Source organism: Vanessa tameamea, chromosome 29 (assembly GCF_037043105.1).
Source record: "Vanessa tameamea isolate UH-Manoa-2023 chromosome 29, ilVanTame1 primary haplotype, whole genome shotgun sequence".
Classification (NCBI taxonomy): domain Eukaryota; kingdom Metazoa; phylum Arthropoda; class Insecta; order Lepidoptera; family Nymphalidae; genus Vanessa; species Vanessa tameamea.
The window spans coordinates 5,079,472-5,102,553 of NC_087337.1; the positions used below are offsets into that span (position 1 = coordinate 5,079,472).

General features: G+C 34.2%; 2 protein-coding genes across 3 annotated transcripts in view; both read left to right on the forward strand.

The window, feature by feature from the left end:
* The window catches only part of LOC113402091 (glycerol-3-phosphate acyltransferase 4), a 199,939-nt gene that overhangs the window by 32,792 nt on the left and 144,065 nt on the right, over positions 1–23,082 (forward strand). The window lies entirely within an intron of this gene.
* LOC113393654 (myb-like protein X) lies at positions 225–21,813 on the forward strand. Its single transcript, XM_064219806.1, has 13 exons — positions 225–377; positions 2,230–2,455; positions 6,672–6,813; positions 7,421–7,539; positions 7,911–9,869; positions 10,352–11,110; positions 14,289–14,507; positions 16,207–16,349; positions 17,744–17,885; positions 18,650–18,841; positions 19,191–19,393; positions 20,052–20,207; positions 21,115–21,813. The coding sequence occupies exons 1-13, from the start codon at positions 313–315 to the stop codon at positions 21,158–21,160; spliced, it is 4,371 nt and encodes a 1,456-aa protein (XP_064075876.1). The 5' UTR covers positions 225–312; the 3' UTR covers positions 21,161–21,813.

Below are 23,082 nucleotides of genomic sequence, written 5' to 3' on the forward strand. Positions count from 1 at the left end.
TTTAATATATTTAAAATAAATGATTTTGGAATAAAATAATTTACGTGTACACTAAGACAAAATAATGAGTTTAAGATTAATGTAGGATTTAAATTTTTGACGTTTGTTTTTTTTTTTTCAATACAAACATTTTTCTACAGGTCATGGTATAATTATAAACTTCTTTTTTCGTTTAGAAATTAAAAAAATTGAATTACATAACAGATATTATCCTAACGGTCACTCAACAGTCCAGCCATCGTTACCATTTATAGTGATGCAAAATTTAAACAATGCATAGGAAATGATAATATCGACAACGCAATCTTATCAATGATAAGAACTAATTATATGGCTGAAATTGGTCATAGCACGTTACTGAAGTACTTCACAGACACGTAAGTAATTTTTTATTTAATTTTAAATATTATAATTAATTTTTCTATACTTGCAACACCATCTAGGTCGGGATATCTCAACGTTTATGTAACCTTTATTTAATAGATAGGGGACGGGTAAATGGACCACAAGAGGTTAAGTGGTTACCACCGCCCGTAGACGTTGCTTCATTGCCAACTTGGGAACTATGATGATAGCTCACTTACCCTTTAAACCGGAACACAAAAATACTAAGTATTGATGTTTGGTGGTATCGAGATCGTCAAGAATACCTTAAATGAGTGGGTGGTATAAATACCTACTACCACGTAAGCGTGAGTTTCTTTTATGGTGAATCTTATTCTAAATCAAAATATACTTTATTCGAGTAGGGTCTTATAAGAAATTTTGTACCGTCACTTAACAATGTTTTAATATCAAGCTACCACAATTCGTAATGTCGATTCTACCGAAAATAACGGACGAGGAACTCAGTAGTTACGTTTTTTTAATCAAAAACAATGTACGAGTTATAATCAAATACAATGATATATTTTATTACATGTACAGTACAATGTAACTTATTTGTTTTTTTTTAATTAAACTTTAGGCAAATGACAAATGTCCTGCGGCATTTGACTACAGAATCGAATATTCTGCCACAGAAAGTGCTGACTTTGTCAAGTCGAAATGTCGTTGTTAATAACTTAGGGTTATTAAAAATTGCTCACCCTGAAATTAACCAGCTGTTTGAGGCATATTAAAACTCAACATGAATACTTAAATATACATTATTTTAGTAGAGGGACTTGCGACCATTTTTAAATCGTTACGTCACATCACTGACTTCAATTTAAAGCTACTGGAACACGGTGACTACAAGAAACTCAGTAGTTACTTCTTTTCATTATAGTAGCTCAGCTATATTGTGCACTACTAAGAGTTTATGATTAATATATCTCTATTTATAATACAACACTATTGCACTTAACTACTTATTTCCACTTTAATTTAACTTCCGAAATTCCGATAACAGTTTCGTCGACGTTCAAAACGCCTTCTTTTCGCAAATCCATAGTGAATATCATAGATCAATCGAGCTCTCGACCAATGATATCGCGTCAATTTGCTGTCAAATGTTGTCTATTTGGCATTTCTCCTCTTATTGTTGGAATAGAGTATATCGGTGGTATCACCGACTTATCAAACATTGTACCGCCGAACAGTATTGTTGTGTTCTTGTTTGAAGGTTGAATGAAGTAGATTGTTTTCCGAAGGTTGGTTGCGCAATGGCGATATTTGTTTGCCAGCTGTGGGACATTTTAGAAGTGTCAATAAGGTTTTTTCTTTACCGTTAGACCTGTGTCTTAAAAGACGTTATAGAGTGAGATTCTGATACTTCAGGTCAGGCCAATAAAAAGTTCTGACGATCATAGTCCTACATACAGGTATTGTTACTCAGCCGAATTCCAAGTGTAGTTCTTGATGACTGCTGCTCGTTCCAACTTCACACGGCCATATAACAAATTCTGTTGTACATGATTTTGCGAAATTTTAGCAACGCGCACAACGGAAGCTCTTGAAAGGAATGTTTTTCTCCCGTTTTTTGTAACATTTTTCATTGATACTCCGCTCCTATTGGTCGTAGCGTGATACTATAGTCTATAACCTTTTACGATAAATATTTTTTATATAATTTTTTTTTCAAATCAGACCGACCAGTCGTTCCTGAGATTAGCGCGATCAATCAAACAAACAAACTCTTAAACTATATACTATATATATAAAGCTGAAGAGTTTGCTTCTTGGCAGAGCATATATATATATTCATCATTAAAAACTGTTTTAAAAAATAACGTTTTTAAATTACAGATCAAAAATGTCAGACTTAACAAGCGACGCAATCAAATCGAATGTACCAGGAGAACAGAAGTTACGAGGAGTTGTTTCAGCGACTGCAACCGATTTCGAACCTAACGACGATAGCAACAAAGATGATTTCGTTCTGACGCCAGTCATGAGTACAACAAAAGAAGAATTGACTTGGACGAAAGGGGGGATGAAACTGCAGAAGGTCGTCGTTAGTGGCGAAAAATCGGTAAGATTTCAGCACCTGTTTAAGAAAACGCCGGCGGTCGAAACAAAAATGGAAAAAAAATGATTTCAAGAAATGAATATTTCAATTAAATTCAAATGATTAATTTTTAGTTTGTTTTTTTTTTTTTTCTAACGAAGTCTTTTACGCGGCTCGTTGTGGAACTGGCAGAAATCTTCGAGTAAGGAAAAAGCGTTCATCCCCCCTCCAGGCGACCATTCCCTCTCTGTCTTTCTAATTACGGTTTTATTCAATACTAACTGCGACTTGCAGCTTTACCCGTGCGAAATTTATATAATACAAACTGCCAAAAACCGTTTTACCCAATTAGGGGTGGAGTTTCGAAAATTCTTAGCGGATGTCTACACTTTATAGTCAAAATCAAAAATCTTTATTCATTATGAAAGTGATTACACTTGCTTATTGATAGACAAAAATCTACCACCGATTCGGAAATTAACACCTCGGACCTGCGAACCGGCGAAAGAAACTCAGCAACATATATACAAATAAATAAATATTGGGCAACAACACATACATTACTCTGATCCCAATGTAAGTAGCTAAAGCACTCGTGTTATGGAAAATCAGAAGTAACGACGGCACCACAAACACCCAGACCCGAGACAACATAGAAAACTAATGAACTTTTTCTACATCGACTCGGCCGGAAATCGAACCCGGGTCCTCGGAGTGGCGTACCCATGAAAACCGGTGTACACACTACTCGACCACAGAGGTCGTCTATATATATATATATTTAAATTCATTATCACAAGTATCAGTTTTCCAACTATTAAAATAATTAAAATAATCATTTTCGGGCACGTTTTTTTTTTAAATACGTGGTTCCCGCCGACATATATAATATCCTCTATATTTATAAAATAACAAGTCCTGACTGACAGATTCATCACCGCTAAGCGTAAACCTAATGATGAATAAAACTTTAATAAGTTAGGGCCATGAAGTTTGGTGAGCAGGATATTTTTAATGAGTAGACACCCACCAAGAAAGGAATTTTGGAAAATCTACCCGTAAGAAGTGAAATAGGGGTTGAAAGTTTGTATGGCAGTCCGTATATTTTTAAGTTAGAAAAATTTTTGGGGTACTGATGAAAAATAAGTATTAATTTCCACGCGAGCAATGCCGTGGGCAACAGCTAGTATTTATATATAATTTAATCCTGTAACATGAAGATTCTAACTATGCATGAACTTTAATCACAAAAGCCGAGTCCGATCTTATCAACTTGGTTATTAAAAAGACAAAATAATCTTAAAAAATAATTTAAAAAAAAACCATTGTCGTTGTATGCATTGAGTAAAACTCATCTGATTAAGTTATCCTTGTTTTGGCGTATATATACCTTCAATTTAATTTAATTTAAATCACTTTGAATCGCACTAAAATATTCTACTGCTACTGTTATAGTTTCAATAACAAAACAACATCTACATATATTTATGGACTCTTAAATATCCGTCACGTTCACGACGATTATTACAATTAAAACACTTCATTTTTATCAGTTGAAGGTGTGTTTATCAATTCACGTAACAATACATACCAGCCTCAGACATTATTTCATGATATGACCACGATCAAATGCATTTGCAAACATTCGTATCCTATATTGACAAAACTTATTGATTGTCAAGTAAAGCGTGGAGTTAATGCTTGTTAACTTCCAGGCAGGAGACATGACATACATATATAATTGTATTTAACTAACATGACTGTATTTTTATATGTTGAAAAAGAGTAACTACTGACTTTCTTGCCGATTCTTCTCGGTAGAATCTACATTCCGAACCGGTGGTAGCTTTACTTTAAATAGTTTGTTAAATAACGATTCAAAAGTGCTCGTAAAAATCTACTTGAATAAAGTATATTTTGATTTTGATAAAACTACCCTCGGTTCGGTAACACCTCAGCTTGAGAAGAACCGGCGAATGAAACTCAGTGGGGTTTTTTTTTAACAATTGTATTTCTTGTTTAAATGGTAGCATTGCCCCATAATAAGGAATTACTGATATTCCTATTTACCCTCAAATTAAATAAATATTTTATTATTTAAAATTACAATATTTTAATATTGTAAAGCGATCAAAATTATAATTGTGTACATTGGAAAGCACTTTCATTGACTATTTGATCCCTCAAAATCAAAATAAAAATATACTTTATTCAAGTAGGCTTTTACAAGCACTTTTGAATCGTCATTTAACAAACTATATTAAGTGAAGCTACCACCGTTTCGGAATGTAGATTCTAGAAACTCAGTAGTTACTCTTTTTCAACATTTAAAATACAAAGTTTGTTAGTTAAATACAATTGTATATATACATATATAATTATTGTATTATACAATACATCCTGCCTGGAAGTCAACAAGTATTAGTTGCACGATTTTTTATCATCTATATAATCTTATAATAAATAATATCCTTAGTACTTCTGCGTAAACTCTCCAAGCCTTCTTCTCACAAGGTGTAAAGCCAGTTATTAAAATTAATTGATTATTTATTATAGTTGTTTAATAATTGTGACATTACTTTATGTTTTTTGTTTTTTCTTTTATAATCCATATTATTTATGATTTATTCTATAGTCTATTCCAATTAAAGAAGGAATAAAGATAAACAAACATTAGACTTACGTATTACGTGCGATTCGCTAATAACTCAGCTACGTTGTACACTGCTAAGAGTTCTTGATTAATATATCTCTATTTATAATACAACAGTATTACACTTAGCTGCTTATTTCCACTTTAATTTAACTTCTGAAATTCCGATAACAGTTTCGTCGACGTTCAAAACGCCATTTTTTCGTAAATCCATAGTGAATATTATAGACTATTAAAACTCTCAACCAATATGGCGTCAATTCAATGTCAAAGTTTGTTTATTTGGCTCTTGTTGTTTGAATAGGCTATTTTGTAACTAGCGATCCGCCCAGCTTCGCAAGGGTATATATATATTTTATAGGTCCACAGTCCCTATTAGAAATACCCCTGTAAGCTAGTACGGCATAAATAATCTCAAGAATTCAGATTTCATTTTTACATCATTTTCCGGTTGTAAAAAAAATATGTTAATTAAAATCGGTAAAGGGAACTAGGTATTTATTTCTATCGTTTATACATCATTGTACGGTTAAATAAACCGAATTTTTTATCATTTTTTTTTTTAAATTTATTTAATGTAAATCTGTAATGCACTGCGTATTTTCAGTATAGAATATATTTTATCCGAAACGAACAATGGCAACATTTCTTCATTGAATCGAAATTCCGAATTTAAGCCACTTAATAAACTATCAGTGAAATCAATACGACATTTTAATATATATATGTTTTGAAATATCTTAATTACTAAATATTTAATATTTATAAAATAGTCTGGCAATTTTTAAACGTGATAATAAGTCATCGACACTGACCGATATTGACCGTAATTTACAACGTAAATACCCACAAAGGTAACTAAGATGTTATGTTCCTTGTGCCCGTAGTCAGGCCCGTCTTAAACGAGGGCGCAGGATGTGTAAAAAACTAAGGCGCCTCGCTTATAAACGTCTAATCAGCGACCATGGGTCAGACGCCCCAGGAGGTCTTTTAATATTTTTTGTGGGGTGTAGGCGAGACTTACACAAGCTCACCATTGCCGGCTCTTCTCAGTAGAATCTGCATGCCGTAGTTTCACTTTATATAGTTTGTTAAATGACGATTCAAGAGTTCTTGTAAGAGCCTAATTGAATAAAGTATATTATGATTTTGATTCAAACCACAACATTACATTTTTACATTAGCAGCCTGTAAATCTCCCACTGCTGGGCTAAAGGCCTCCTCTCCCTTTGAGGAGTAGGTTTGGAGCATATTCCACCACGCTGCTCTAATGCGGGTTGGTGGAATACACATGTGGCAGAATTTCGTTAAAATTAGACACATGCAGGTTTCCTCACGATGTTTTCCTTCACCGCCGAGCACGAGATGAATTATAAACACAAATTAAGCACATGAAAATTCAGTGGTGCCTGCCTGGGTTTGAACCCGAAATCATCGGTTAAGATGCACGCGTTCTAACCACTGTGCCATCTCGGCTCATAACCACAACATAACAATACTAATTATTGCTGTTTGGTGGTAGAATATATGATGAGGTGATACCTACCCAGACGTGGAAAAATCTCTACAAATATATTATTATTTCAGAACGAATCAACAACAGTAAACACAACAATGAGCGTGACGGAATCAACGGACAGCAACACAGTTCGTTCAGAAACAACGGAAGTTCATGTTACTTTGACGTCAAAGGATTTAAATGATAAAAGCAATCAAGATAAAGAGGAAGGTATAGAATACTTTTCGATTATATCGGCAAGGGCTCTTCATCATCGCTCCTGTTCTCACTCCACAACATGCACATGTGTGTGCGGTGACACAGGTGCACTCTTATGACCCGAGGGGACGGTAAATCAGATACGAGCGGAAATAGTTCAAATCGAATTAATTAAACAAATCAAATCTATTTCTTTTAATTTTTCGCCTAATCATGTCCTAGAGCTAACATTGTAAATTATTCGGAAAGCTCTTTTCTGCAGAATAAATACTATTTAAATATCTGTTGCATTACCCCATAACAACATTCCATATGACATAAGACTATGAAAATTACTAAAATAAACTAGTCTAGCAGTAGTTATGCCCGTGAGTTTTCTAATTGTTTTTATTGCATGAATGGCACTATTTAGTTTCCCTGCTAGGGCACAAGCGCAAGACCAGCGGCTTTACGCGCTTTCCGAGACACGGGAGAACACAGACTTTCAACTTTGAGACTTTGGTGTGTTACTGAGAATATTTCGACAGAAAAACGCAACAACACTTCATCGATCTGAACCCAGAACGTATTATAAAATAAAAAAAAAAAGCTAATTTATTTATTTATGACACAAAAACAGGTGACAAGGAACATGACGATTCGAAGAAATCAACTAAAATACCGAAATTCAAATTAAGACGAGCTTTTGATAAAATCAGACGAGAAGAACAAATGCCGCAAGAGAAAATAGGCCACGAGGTAATCATATAAAATATGCATGTTATATTAAACGCTTGTAAAGCTTGGAGCGATAACGTAAAAAAAACTAATCATTTTTAAAAGAAAGGCCTAAGGCTTCGGCTCCGTTTTTTAATTAAAAGGTTTGGAGAGTATTCAAATACGCTGCTTCAATGCGAGTTGGATACACGTGTGGTAGTATTTCATTGAAATTATACACATGGTTTTATCCTCACGATGTTTTTTAGTCGTGCTTGTCTTGGTCTAAATCCGCAAGCATCGCTTAAGATGGCTCTCGGCCCATAATTATGAGACATCAAAATAATACTGACTTTATACAACTAATTGAATATATTACGTATTACTACTAAATATTAGTTTATTTTTTTCAGCCATACCTTGGAATGAAAGTGCGATCTGCTATCCCTCGGTTGAAGGATGTCAAATATCAGCAAAACGCTCAAGAAAACTTAACAAAAAATGAAGAAGTGCAAAATGAAAATTCACCAAAGTTAGACGACGAATTCGACAAACTATATGAAGAAACTATAGAAATGGATCCGTTTAATAATAACAGACCGGTGTCTGAACAATTTGATGAACTATCCACAATGGAAACAAAATTTGAAGAAATAATTCACTCGTATGATGATAATAAAGTTCAACACAACACAATAACATCACAACAAGTTGTCACAGAGAAAGTCAAAAGTAAAATACCATTGCTTAAACGTAAAAGCGAACAAGAAATTGAAGTTCGACCTCAAAACAGAAGAAGCTCACTCAAAAAGAGCCTTTCTATTGACGATCCGAAAGGTAAAATCCCTGTGGCCACAACAAAGGAGAAAACAATCAAAACAGATGTAGAAAAATCCAAGATTATAAAAAGCAAAGCATCGTCGGAAAGTTCTACATTAACGAAATCTGAAATTGTTTCCGCGACAAAACATAAAGCGGAAAGTGTTACTAAAACTTTCACGACACAATTAAGTACAACCACAAAAGAAATAAGTGTCTCATCAAAGGATAAAGTTGAAATAGAACGAAACACCAATACTACACCTAAAGACGTCCCTAAATGTAACATTCCTGTTTCACAACATACAAAGGAAAAACGTGAAACAGAAATATCGAATAACAATGAAAATATATCAGAACAAGTTACAACTGAAACATCAACTGTATTAATTGATTGCAAAAGCGTTGAAAATGATGTAGACTATATTAAATCTATACAGAAAAATGAAACTCAATCAGAAGTGAAAACAACGGAAAACGTTAGCTCGAAAGTTTCCACTTCATTAAGTGAAAGTAAATCCTTTGATCAATCTTCATACACATCAGAAAACGTCGCCATTAAAGAAACTATTGACGCCATTAATGTAACAGAAATATCAAAAATAAATGTTGAAATTCAAAACGTTGGTACAACTGAAGTAAAAGAAACAATCAAAGTGGCAACTCTGAAATATGACAATTCCCTTGGTGCTGAATCCGAATCAATATTAAACAATAATAAAACAATACCTTCGAACGAAAACACTGATGAAAAAGGTATTATTAATGAAAATTGCGATATTACAATAAAGGAAGTTAAGAAAATAACAACTATATCAACAAATACAACTGAAGTAGCATCTAAGACAGAAAACACAACGTTCATTGAAAATAACGAAGCCCAAATGTATTTAGATTCAAATCAAACTATCACGAATGTAAAAAATGACATAAAAATAGAAAAAAACAATCTTAACAAAGAAAAAGTAATCACTAGTAAAATAGAAATTGAAAGTGTAAAAACATCTGAAGATAATTTAAGTGAAGGTTTCACAGAAAGCAATAGTCAGCTACAGCGAGATTTCACTTTAACCAGCTCGAAACTTGTTAAATCGTTAGGCACAAATGACAACATAGCTAAAAACACTATTGCTAAAGATACGACTACAGAAATAATCCAAGTTCAAAACACGCAAGAAGAACAAGATTCAGTGGTTATTATTAAACAAGAAAATGCTGATAAACTAGACAAGAATCCGATATCCATAAAAGAAAATGAAGAAAAACAAACAATAAACGTTTCAGAGGGCAATCATATACATACTAAAGAAATGAACTCGGTTAAAAATGGAGTTGAAATAGAAGAGACTGGAAATGATAAGAAATCTCTAACAAATCTGTCGTCTCAAATGAAGAATATTGACGATTTGGAAGAGGAAGATATTATAATCCTGAAAGGAAAAGTTAATCGAATAATAAGTAGATTAGACTCACGGGAACAACAAATAATCAAAACGGAATTAGACGACATACCGAGAGATGTGTGTGTGACATCAAAAATAGCTAATTTCGAAGTAAGTATTACTTCGTAATAGTTTTAATTTATTTGGTTTATATAATGTCATTCCTTGGAGTTTAAGTTTGCTTCATACCAAATTTAATCGTAATCGGTCCAGTTGTTTAGCCGTGAAAGCTTAAAAGACAGACAGACAGTGTTGCTTTAACATTTATAGTATAGATTGTTGTGTTATTTTTTTATATTAAAACTATAAGTATATGCACACATAGACATTGGCACTACATAAGCAATTCTCTATTGGCATCGTACTGTCTGCGATTAGATCTTATTACCTTATATTAATATGTTCGAAAAGAACACAGAAATACAGTTGACTTTAGCTCATCAAATAACTAAAGCGTATCTTGTTTAATCCATAGACTAGTGCTTAGAATAAAATGAATAGTTAATGCAATCTCATAACTTATAAAGTAATTAATTTTCATCAGAAACTCATCTTTGACAAGTAATACCTTAAAACCAATACATATTTTCCAGAAACCGAGACAAACAGGCGCCCTCCACGAAGGTAATACAAATAATTTAGACGAAAAAACTAACAACAGAAGCGATAAACCAAAGATTGTTGACGAAATATTGAAATCTGATACTGGATTGGATATTAATCACAATAAACATAATACTAGCATAGTCGACAATAGCATTGATGCTACAAGATATAATGACAATACATCCAAAGATATAACAAACGTTTTAGATAAAAGCAATCCCTTCGACTACACTAGTGCCTTAGATAATAATCAATTTCAAAGTAACTATGACGCAATTTACAACAAAGTTCACGCCTCAATCGTAAACCGTCTAAACAGTATCGAGAAGAAATTCAAAGTCACTGAATTTAGTGAAATAACTGAAAACAAAATCGAAACAATAAACGAAAACGAAGACGATTTTAAAAATAGTACTAATTTGAAGGAAACGAAAAGTTTATCCGAACCGAATTTCTTCAGAAATAAAAAACCAAACGACGCTGAAGATAACTTGTTTACTGATAAGAAGGAACCAGTTCCAAAAGTTGATATGTACAAAGAATACAGGGTTAAAGAACTTGATTCAGACCAACGAGCTAAATCTCTAGCAGAATTAGACCTAGGTGATGCTGTGAGAGGTAGAGTTAGGCAGATGGTGTACAGGATGAATTCAATGGAGAGGATGCGGCTGATGAGAAGTGATACTGTTGAAAGGAAGGAGAGATTAAGAAAGATATCAATCACTGATAGAGTAGCTCTGTTTGAGGTAAGTTTTAGTTTCTTAACTAGCTCCTTGATCCGACTTTGCGTTGGTTACATTACAATCATACAGCACAAAGTCCTTAAATATATACAAATATGAATTAAAAATACTAGAAGAATATCCCCGTTGAGTCCCAATTCTGATCCTCTGCGCAACCCAATCAGTCCTCCCGTCACCAGTGGAGGCAAAAAGGCGAGGTGTTACAATTTTAATGAAGCTTTTGCACTACTACTCCAAGGGCCAAGTGATAAAGAAACAGCGGTTGAAATACACGATTCTAAACCGATAATTGTGGGGTGTTTTTATAAGCAACGTTATGCAAATTAGTCGTGGATTTCAAATGAAAAATATACGTGATGTAGATATTTTTTATAATTTTCCTTTACAGTATTATTTGAAGCCTAGTTTTTTGTTATTAAAATAATATATTATTTCGACGGATACCCCTTTTAATTATCTTTATTTAAACCCTGAGAGGGTTCAACGTAGAGTAATGTTTTAACTTAAGCAGTTCATCTACCAATTAGTACGAGTAACAATTTTGTAATAACATAAAATAGATAGGTACCACCCACAAATCAGATATTCTAACCCCAAACTTAGTATTGTTGTGTTCCAATTTGAAGGGTGAGTGAGCTAATGTCACTACAGGCACAAGGAACATGACATCTTAGCTCCCAAGGTTTTTTACAGCTCCAATGTCTATGGACGGTGATGACCACTTACCAGTTGGGTAACCACTTAACTATTTAATAAAATTAAAACTCGTTTAATTTCGGTTCACTACGCTAAACGGCAAAAACAGAGGTACTAAAAGTAAATATACACAAACCTTAGATTTAGGTATTCCTGTCGATTTGCGAATAGCTCAATATATCTTCATTTATAATACAACACAATTTCGCTTAACTACTTATATCTGTCACCGTAAAATTGTAAATACCGTTAGATTATAATCTATCTCGCGAGATTGTGAACTGTCGAAAGATTGTGAACCGTAACATACTGATTACAATTTAACGCATTATTCAGTAGTTTATAATCTATCGAAATAAAATTCAGTGAAATTTTAACTGTAACCTAACCGAAATATTGTTAAGTATAATAACTATCGAAATTGTATTATTATTATTAAATAACCATTCACAATCTTTCGTCAGCTTAAAATTGCGCAAGATAGATTATAATCTAACGGTATTTACAATTTTACGGTGATATAATATCCACTTTTATTTTACTTCCCAAGATTCAATAACAGCGCCAGCTGTGGACTGTTGACGAACTCCTCGTGTAGGTGTGTTGGTTGTCGATGTTGCCCATAGATGGCGTTAATAAATTATAACTTTAATTAAAGCATAATAATTGAATTACGTTGTATTAGTAAATATTTAAAATAAAAGATTAATAATATATTTTCTAAAATTCAAAGTTAGAATAAAATGTATGAAAAACATTAATATCAAATATTATTATTAATTTTAAGTACAGGCTCAAGGGACCTAACATCTTACCTCATACTTCCCGAGGCGGTGGTGACCACTTACCATCGGGAGGCGCATTTGAAAAAATTCTTATTAGCTTCACATGGTGTCTCTATAAGCATTAAATATTTTGGCAAAAAAAAAGAATTCAAACGTTGCCTTCTAATTAGAAATCCTTGATGACGTAACTTAAAAAAAATATATGAGACCAGTTTTTACCCGCAGCTTGTGCTACGTTTAACGGAGGAAGAGAGGGGGGGGAGATCGTGGTTTCTATTCTTAGATTATTTATTCTAGCTAGACATAGTGTTGCACTACAAAAGAACTAAAACGATCGAGCCAACTTTATTATCTTGGTGTGCGTGACAGCTCATCTTGACACTCGCCAAACGTCATAGTACTATACTAGTGTGCGTGTACTTAGTGGCCAACCGTTGACCACTATTTTTTCGTCGCGTTCTAATCTTTGATGATCTATATAGTATATAGTCATATATATAATCAAAGATTATAGGTACAAATTGATTTTCGTACAGCTCATCGTTGGAGTTCAAGCGTCATAACAAATGTCATCAAATTCGGTTTAGCCGTAAAAGCGTAACAGACAGACATATTTTCACATTAGTAATATTAGTATAGATAAACATTTAAAAAATTCTTTTTCATCTTCATAAGTTACAAACTGAAAAAAAAATCAAGTCACATACAGACGATTTGATTTAATTTATACGTACGTAGGTATAAGGAAAATTTGTATGTGACAACATATACAACGCCCTTGGACTCGTTATGAGTAATATATATGCATAGATATATTACGGCGACCATTACACGCGATCCTAATACGCTTAGAAATTATCCTGTATATCTCCGATTCGATTACATTTGCTTCAAAACGATATACTCGTATGCCTTTTTAAATTATTTTTACTGAGTGAGGGATAATTAAAAAAAAAAATTTTTTATCTATTAATAAATTTTAAACGCTTAAATTCTTAAATAATAAATTTTATTAATTATTGTTAATCGTTTTTTTAAAGATTTGATTTTTTTGAATTCTACGTTGAAAGATTTTTTTTTTTTTTAAATATTTTCTTTGTCGAATATTGTATGAAACATTTACTCAGCTAGCAGGTAAATCATAGATCTAATTATATACACAGATAATCGTTAATGACAACATTTTACATGCAGATTAAAAAAGAGGGTAGAATGCTATTATATAAAAGCAAGAACATATCTTAAGCATTTTTAAGCTAGAAGTATTTCAAACGAAACGGTTCCTTGGAGTGGATTTATTAAAAAATTAAAAAAAAGAATAGTGTCCAAAATGAAATTCAAGTGTATATTATTTCTTTTGATATTATTTGTAAGTAATGTTATTTAAATTAATTATCTATTAATTTTTACATTAAATAAGTTGTTTTTTTTTTTTTTTAATAATTGTATTAGGAAAGCGAATGTTACATTTTTCGAAAGAATGTCTTAGATTACTAAAATCATTTCCAATTACAAAAAATATGTTTATAAATTAGATTTGTAATCAGATGAGTCATTGTAGTTAATAAAAATAAATAGAAATCACATTCGACTGGGAGGAAGGACGCTATGCCTCTCATTAGAAGAAGACTTTTACCATCACATGACCTCAGAAATTCCCTCTAAATCACCAATATAGCAAAAAAATATCTATTTTTCAGAAAAAAGTAGTGCCAATTTACACAGACGAGCCATCCACGCATCGGCCAGCACCGAAACCCACCACCGCGGCCGTCGAAGTCCTCAGCGAGGAGAAGTTACAGGAGAAGATCGCAGAACTCACGAATGCCAAAATTAAATATGGGAAGTTCGATAATATGACGTCAATCGAGCTCCGAGATGGATCGAGTATGCCTGTCATTGCCCTTGGAACAGCCATGGTAAGCTTTTTATGATGTTGATGACGTGCAAGACAGACCAGTTAACCACACTCTTATCTTGATGGGACGGCAAATCCGACACGACCGGAGATTTCAGGCGTACGACCAACGGCCTTACGTGCGCACCGAGGCACGGTTGTGTTCACACTTCCAACTTCCAGCCTCTGGTCTTTTAATGAGAATTTTTCGATACAAAATCCCAATATTTTTTTTAATAAATTTTCGGCCTGACCTGACTGACTGACAATATTATACATGTTGTCGATAACGAATAATTATTTAGTAAGTCAGTTGATTATGTTGCATCTGTGGGGTGTGAACGCCGTTACGTATTGAGTCACGTGATCGGATTCGTTTGAAGGGACAACTGTCACATTTTGAATTATTTTTGAGTCGAAAGTTAAATTTTATTACAAAGTGCGATACAGTTCGGGCCATCCAAACGGGACCGTTGGTTCACGCAACTCTGATAGTCATAATATACCTACTTTATAATTTGTGATTGCTGATTACCTACATCAAATACAAGAATTGTCATACTTACTTACTTGATGGTAGGGCTTTGTGCAAGCCCGTCTGGGTAGGTACCACCCACTGATCAGATATTCTACCGCCAAGTAACAGTACTCTGTATTGTTGTGTTCCGGTTAGAAGGGTAGTGAACCAATGTAATCACAGGCACAAGGGACATAACATCTTAGTTCCCAAGGTTGGTGGCGCATAAGTGATGTAAGGAATGGTTAATATTTCTTACAGCGCCTTTGTCTATGGGCGGTGGTGACTTACAATCAGGTGGCCCATACGCCATGAACTCTGTACCAGAAACACCTACCGATGACGGTCGTGCCGCCATTCTATCGCAGTCACCGTCGTATAGATGATTAAAAAGCGTTCAATTAATACTATTTAACTTACAGACAAAATATATTACATAAATTGACATATATTTGAGTGACTTTATATTTGAAATGCTGGAAAAAAGTAACCTCTGAGTTTCTTGGCGGTTCTTCGCAGTAATCAACATTCCGAACCGGTGGTAGATTTACGTTTAATGTAATTCTTTGATGTGACGATTCAAAAGATTCTTTTGTAAGTAGATTTTGATTGGAAAACTTCGTCGAATACTTCTCGGTAACAGCCCATAGTTGAGAAGATGGCAGATGGATAGATCGTCTTTTAGATTTAACAATTATTATGTTAATATTCACGAAAGTACAGCCAAGCTTCATTCGTGTGAGTAACTGAAAGCCTCGTTTGTCTAAACCCTAGCATATTACGTAGAGGTCAGTCCGATTAGAGACAATTATTGGGATTTCTGCGATAAATCCTCAGCAGCCATGAGTATCCGAATTGGCAGTACTGATAGTACCGTGTATCTGTTATAACGCCGTGGATCCTGCACTCATTCACTCTGGATCTTTCCGATTGTCACCTCATCTGGCTATGAGCGTGAAGGAATGGAGGCTCTGCCCAGATTGGTTGATGTTATAGACAATAATTACGGCGTTGTTGGGGAAAACGTCCTGACACGAAATCAAAATATACTTTATTCAACTAGGCTTTATCAAGCACTTTTGAACCGTCATTTTGCAAACTATATTAAGTGAATCTGCCACCGGTTCGGAATGTAGATTCTACCGAGACCGTCCGCCTACCTATTTTACTAAAGTCTGTATATATATGATATTTTAATCTGCAGCTGGATCCGAAGTTGGTCAAACATATAATATGCGCCGCGATCGACCTCGGCTACCGCGCCATAGATGCCGCTTACATCTATGGAAACGAGAAATATGTGGGCGAGGCGATTCAGACTAAAATAGACGACGGCACTGTTAGGCGGTAAGTTTCATTGTCTATGCTGTAAGTGGTATTTGTAACGCCATACGCTGTAAGAATATTATTCAAAAATATATTATGATCACTGTTAAAAGGCTGTATGTGTTATTTACGTCATTCGTTATAAGAATATTTATCTGGTGCTAGCCCGTCTGGGTAGGTACCATCCACTCACCAGATATTCTACCGCTAAACAGCAGTACCCAGTATTGTTCTGTTCAGTTCAGTTCGGTTTGAAGGTTGAGCAGTGTAACTACAGGCACAAGGGACATAACATCTTAGTTCCCAAGGTTGGTAGCGTATTAGTAAGGTTAATATTTCTTATAGGGCCATGGTTTACTTGACATCAGTTGACCCATTTCCACCTACACAAATCATAAAAAAAAAAAAATCTGGTACGCTTTCACAGCCAAACCACTGAACCCTAGTAGTACAGTAACGGCCTGTAAATTTCCCACTGCTGGGCTAAGGCCTCTTCTCCCTTTGAGGAGAAGGTTTGGAGCTAATTCCCCCACGCTTCTCCAATGCGGTTTAGTGGATACACATGTGGACACACACTTGAATCTGCAATCATCACCTGTTAAGATACACGCGTTCTAACCACTGGGCCATCTTGCCACTGAACCGAATTTGATGTAATTTTGAATTAAGAAATCCGGACTCCCAAGGAACATAGTAGCCTTTTTGTGCCTAAAACCTAAGACCGTTTTTAAAACAGACCATTTTTAATTATTCTGGCAGAGTTATTCGGCATAGACCATACTCTACAAACCTTCTGGGATACGGTCAAATATATATACTAATATTATAAATAAGTATTCGCTACTTATTTATAATATTAGTATTAGTAAGTCTGTATGTTTATGCCACTGAGTTTCTTTCGCCGGTTCTCAGGTCCGAGGTGTTAATTTCCGTACCGGTGGTAGATTTTTGTCTATCAATAAGCAAGTGTAATCACTTCTATATTGAATATGTTGCGTTTTAACATCCAAACGTCCGAACCGAATTTGATGAAACTTGATATGAAGTAACCTTGAACACCAAGAAAGGCAAAGGTACTTATGCCAAATACTAAACGACCAACCCAAAAACGCGAGCGAAGCCGGTCGACAAATAGGTATCATATAAATCAAAGAGAACGAGATTTAGACACTAGCAGTATTTTTTAGGAATAGTTATATTCTTGACTGAGAACTTTAGTCCTAATAGTGCGGGTCTGTATTTGAACCCGCAAATAGTTTACCCACTGAGACTATTTTGTCTCCGAAAGTATTCAAGCAGATCCAAGAACAGTCTGGTGTTATTTTAGTTACGAGATCTTTATAGACCAAGAATACCGTGAGCAAGTTAGCTTCTCAGTTTTTTCTAATGTTTATTTGTAATTGTTTCCTTTTCAGTGACGAGTTATACATAATATCGAAGTTATGGAGTACGTTCCATCGACGTGACCTGGTGGCGAAGGCCTGCAAGCAGTCCTTGGAGACAATGGGCTTGGAATACTTCGACCTTTACCTCATACACAATCCTATGTCCTTTAAGGTAAGTTTAGGAGAGAATTAATAAGCTATTATCATCATTGTTCAGCCAATCGTAGTCCACTGCTGGGAATAGACCATATCTTCCGGCTGTCCGTCCTCCTCATGCTGCCGCCTTCTTGGATCCACCTGGCTGGAGAGCTTTACAGTACATTTGGCGATCTGTGATCCGTAAGATCCGTCGGGAAGTAGAGAGGCAATTTTTTACGGATTTTTAGATGTCAAAAATAAAATCAGTTGTACACGACTAATTCTTTAAATTCAACGGTTCCGCTGTTGAATTTGAAATTAAGATTAAAAGGTTAAATTATTTTTTCATAACAAAACTTTAATTTAAGATCCATATCCTAATTTTTATATTTAAAACAATGTATGTTGATGAAATAGGTACGCTTAACTTCGCAGATTACGCAGTTGGAATATCTGGTATTCATTCGGTTAGTTATTAATTACTTGGTAGTAAGGCTTCGTGAAAGCCTGTCTGGATAGTTATACCCACTTAGATATTCTACCAGAAAACAATAATAATTAGTATTATTGTTTTCCGGCTTAGGGTGATTGAACCAGTGTAGTCAGGCATAAGGTGCTTAACATCTTAGTTCCCAAGAATGAAAGAAAAAAAAATGGAATGGAAGCTACTAGAACTGTGAGACGAACACAGTGTCAGTACTTGCATACATATGATATTGTCTTGCATCAGGAGTTCCGAGGTCATACTTCTTATTCATGTCACGTAAATAAATATTGGTTACAAATGATTGATTACAGGAAGGTGCCAACCCTATACCAAAAATCGCGAATGTTCTCCAATACTCCCAGCACGATTACCTTGAAGCTTGGTACGGCATCGAGGACTTGATACGCAAGGGTCTCGTGAAAAGGGGGGGTGTTAGCAACTTCAACTCTGTGCAAGTCGAGAGGGTTGTGGATAAGGGGAAGATCAAGCCAGTCGTTAATCAGGTAAGTAATGATGACGGTATTCGTAATAGGTAATGGTCGTAAAAGAAATTACACCATAAAAATGAACCTCGAAACTCGAAACTCACAGCAGAATACGAGAAATTTTCAAAATCTGATATGCGACATTAACTATGTTAAGTATAGAATTATCAAAATACACATATAAAAATGGTCTCGTTAATTGTCGACATATCACGAGAAGATACGAAATTAATTCTCACAGAATCTCACTGCAGGCGTATGTATGTACCAATGGGTTTATGCGCTCTGCTAGGAATGAGATCGCACAGTTGACTTGGACTCGTTGAAAACGTTTTTCACAACAATAAAACCTCATTTTTTCCCACAGGTTGAATGTCATCCATACTTAACTCAGCAACGTTTGGACGACTTCTGCACGACCCGCAATGTTAAGCTTAGTTGTTTTGGCGTTTTGGGCTCTAAGGGGACGCCACTGGAACTCAAGAGTGGTCTCCCACCAGCTATAGATGATCCTCTGGTGAAGGTCATGTCTGCGGGACTGGGGGTCAAACCAGGCCAGCTGCTAATAGCGTAAGTCTTGATGGATTCATGTTGCCTTACCAATTTTAAATTTATCTCCTTCCCTTTTCAGTATAGTAACTTACGATACTATAGCCTATTACAATGGAAGTAAGAAAAAAGATCATCAAACCTTAGATTTAAGTATTTCATACGATTTGTTAATAACTCATCTATATTGTGCACTACTAAGACTTTATGATGAATATATCTCTATTTATAATACAACACTATTACACTTAACTACTTATATCTACTTTAATTTTACTTCCAAAATTCCGATAACAGTTTCGCCAACATTCAAAACGGCATTTTATCGCAAAACCACAATGAATATCATAGATTAATCGAGCTCTCGACCAATGATATCGCGTCAATTTGTTGTCAAATGTTGTTTTTTTGGCTTTTTTCCTGTTATGGTTGGAATTGAGTATAGATAATGAAGTCTACCAATTGCCCATCCAACGTCTGGCTATAAAGCGCTATATCGCCTCAGAGATCAATGTGAGGATGAACACTACACAGTCAACATACCACCTCCCACCTTAAAATTAAAGTTCGTTGGGCCTACCGACCAACCTACATGCCCGCTTAGAAGAGACACTTCTATGAGAACTTTAAATACGAATAAAAATTACTCGTAACAGTAAAAACATGCTAATATTTTCAGATATCAAATACAGACAGGCCGCAATGTTGTCGTTAAGACAACTGACGCTGATCACATGTGGGATAACTTACAAGCGCTGAACGTCAAACTGGACCAATCTCACATTTCCGCTCTGAACGCACTCAACAGGAACAAACGTACATTCACATTTGAGGGGTGAGTTCATCTTTATAATAATAATATTTTGTTAAAAATTGAAGAACGATTTTACGATCATCCTAATGTCTATAGTCCATTAGATATTAAAGGTACAGATTTTGGTCCTTCGAGCCGCATAAATATTAACAATTAGTGTCTTATTTAAAATAATTATAACAATATAGAAATAAATGTCACCCCTGATCTTATTATTTTTGATCTTATTTCTGCCAATGCTTTGGCAACCGTTGAAACCAAGATGGTATATTTGGTGTGTACATTTTGCAGTTTGATATTTAGCTGATAAGTTTGTAAAGCCTACACAGTGGTTGGAGCAATACTTGTAGTGTTTACTTGGTGGTAGGCCTTTGTGCAAGCTTGGGTAGGTAGCTTATCTGATATTCTACCACCAAATAGCAATACTTAGTATTTTAGTTCCCAATGTTGATAGTGAATTGGTGATATAAGAAATTATTAATACTTCTTCAGTACCGTGGGCATATATCTGGAGCAGTGGCATTGTTATCTATGTGGTGCCACCTTGCTTATAATTATCCTGACTCACTCATCCTTTATACTAATAATACACTGTATTGTTGTGTTCCGGTTAGAAGGGTGAGTGAGCCAGTGTAATCACAGGCACAAGGAACATAACATCTTAGTTCCCAAGGTTGGTGGCGCATAGGTGATGTAAGGAATGGTTAATATTTCTTACAGCGCCTTTGTCTATGGGCGGTGGTGACCACTTACCATCAGGTGTCCCATATGCTCGTCCGCCAACCAATATAATAAAAAAAATTTTTTAAAAAATTATACTTTCGGTTCAAGCGATGACTAAAATGGTCTCGTATACCTCAATGCTTTTTTTACCAAGTGTCATTTACCTTAAAAATGTATTTTTTTACAAAACAATATTATTTTTCAGAATGGGAGACACTCACAGGAACTATCCATTTAAAATAGCATTTTAAATTATATTTTATGACAGAATTGACAAGATGTTTTCCGCGCCATTTGATACGTCATTTTGACATTTTATTTTTTTTCTAGTTTAAGGTTTTTTGACACTGGTTAAGTGATAATGTGACGTATAATTTTAATTGAAATAAATGTGTATTTTTTTTATTTTTATTTGTCGATTTTTTTATGTTTAATCTTAAGTGAATTTGAGCGAATTTTAATGAACAAAATTTTAAAAAGTAACTGTCTGGATTAGAACCATATATTGGTCTCTGCGTATCACGAGTGTCAAAAACAAGAGCATTTTTTTCTGTAAGCTGAAACAATAGTAGCGTATGCCATAAAAAAGTACTTTATATTGGTTTGGTGATTGTGTGAAAATATTATTCGCTTCAATTAAAATGATTAGAATTATGACAATAAGTGCATTGCAACACTTTAATTTTCGTCGTTTTGACATTTAAATTTTTTAAAGTTCTTTCAACAGTTACCGTATGAGATGAATTATTACGTATTATTTTTATAACAGTCTTTTTTTTAGTGTTCATTATTATACGAGACAATAATAATTCTATGTGATTAGAAATTATTTCGTTTTTATTTTAAGCTGAATGATATTTTTAATGAAATGGAATTAATAATGCTAGTGTAAGTTTTTTTTTTTATTATGATTCGTGTATTTGATTTATATCAAACGAACTTTTGTATGGATTTTTGACATTGTATTCCCAATGTGTGTGTACTTTGCTATTAATCATTTGTAATTGACGAATTAAATGTCATTTTTAATATATTCGTTTTATTTATGAAAGGGACGCTCAACTCGATTAGGTATTTAATAAACGTGTCACAGAAAAAACGCAGCCACATATTTCTATTAACTGTTCCAATTTAAGAAAGGATAAAGATAAACAAACCTTTGATTTAGGTACGATTCCATTCCATTTGCTAAGAGTTAAGAGCTCAGTTATATTGTGCGTTACTGACAATTATTGATCGAATTATATTTATTTATAAAACAACGCTATTCCAGTTAACCACTAATATCAACATAAATTGACTTCTAAAGTTCTAATAACAGTTTCATCGAGGTTTAAGAAGCATTTTTTTCGTAAATCCTTAATGAATGTCATAGACTATTCAAGCTCTCGACCACTGATATCGCGTCAATTTGATTTTTGTAATAGGGTTGCATATCGATAGTATATCGATAGACTATCGATAGTACCATCGATATCCTGAATATTTTTCGAGGTCCACTATCGATAGTCAAACTATCGACAGTTATGCAACGCTGGTTTGTAACAAATGTTATTTATGTGGCTTGTCCACTTGTGGTTGGAATCTTCCTAGTATAAAACAAAGTCGCTCCCCGCCGTCGGTACCCTTAGATGTTTTAAAATACGCAACGGATTTTAAATGAAATTTTTCATCAATAAACAGAGCGACTCAAGAGGAACTTTTATATATAATACACACATATTATAGTTGAGAAAAATCCAGGACTCCCAATTTTTCAATAATAATTACGTTGTAATTTCGTGAACAAGTGAACACATACAACTATATATTATGTATATTAGTATATAAAAATTTATATATTACTCGGACTTAACTTTGTAGAGCACTGATACGAGCGACAGCTTTTAAATTCGTTTTTTTTTTTTTGTTTTATGTCAACGAATCAGAGCAAGAGTATATGTTTTCTATATATACATAAACTTAACATCGGTTTGCATCAGTTGAGTGACGTACGAGCGTCTAAAATGTCGTCAACTAAGAGTACCGATAACAAACCTTATTCAATTTGTTTGAATAAGATTATAAGAATAAGATTATATTATACTTGTTTTATAATAAAAAAAAAATACCATATTCATGAGTGAATGCATTTATAAGTACCTAAATATTACAATAGAATCTTCCAAGTGCT

Excerpts from the sequence above, each read along its gene's own strand:
- LOC113393654 (XM_064219806.1), top strand. The coding sequence starts at position 313 with ATGATAAGAACTAATTATATGGCTGAAATTGGTCATAGCACGTTACTG. Across the intron at positions 7,540-7,910 it reads AAGAGAAAATAGGCCACGAG|CCATACCTTGGAATGAAAGT; the intron begins GTAATCATATAA and ends TATTTTTTTCAG. Across the intron at positions 18,842-19,190 it reads TCAAGCCAGTCGTTAATCAG|GTTGAATGTCATCCATACTT; the intron begins GTAAGTAATGAT and ends TTTTTCCCACAG.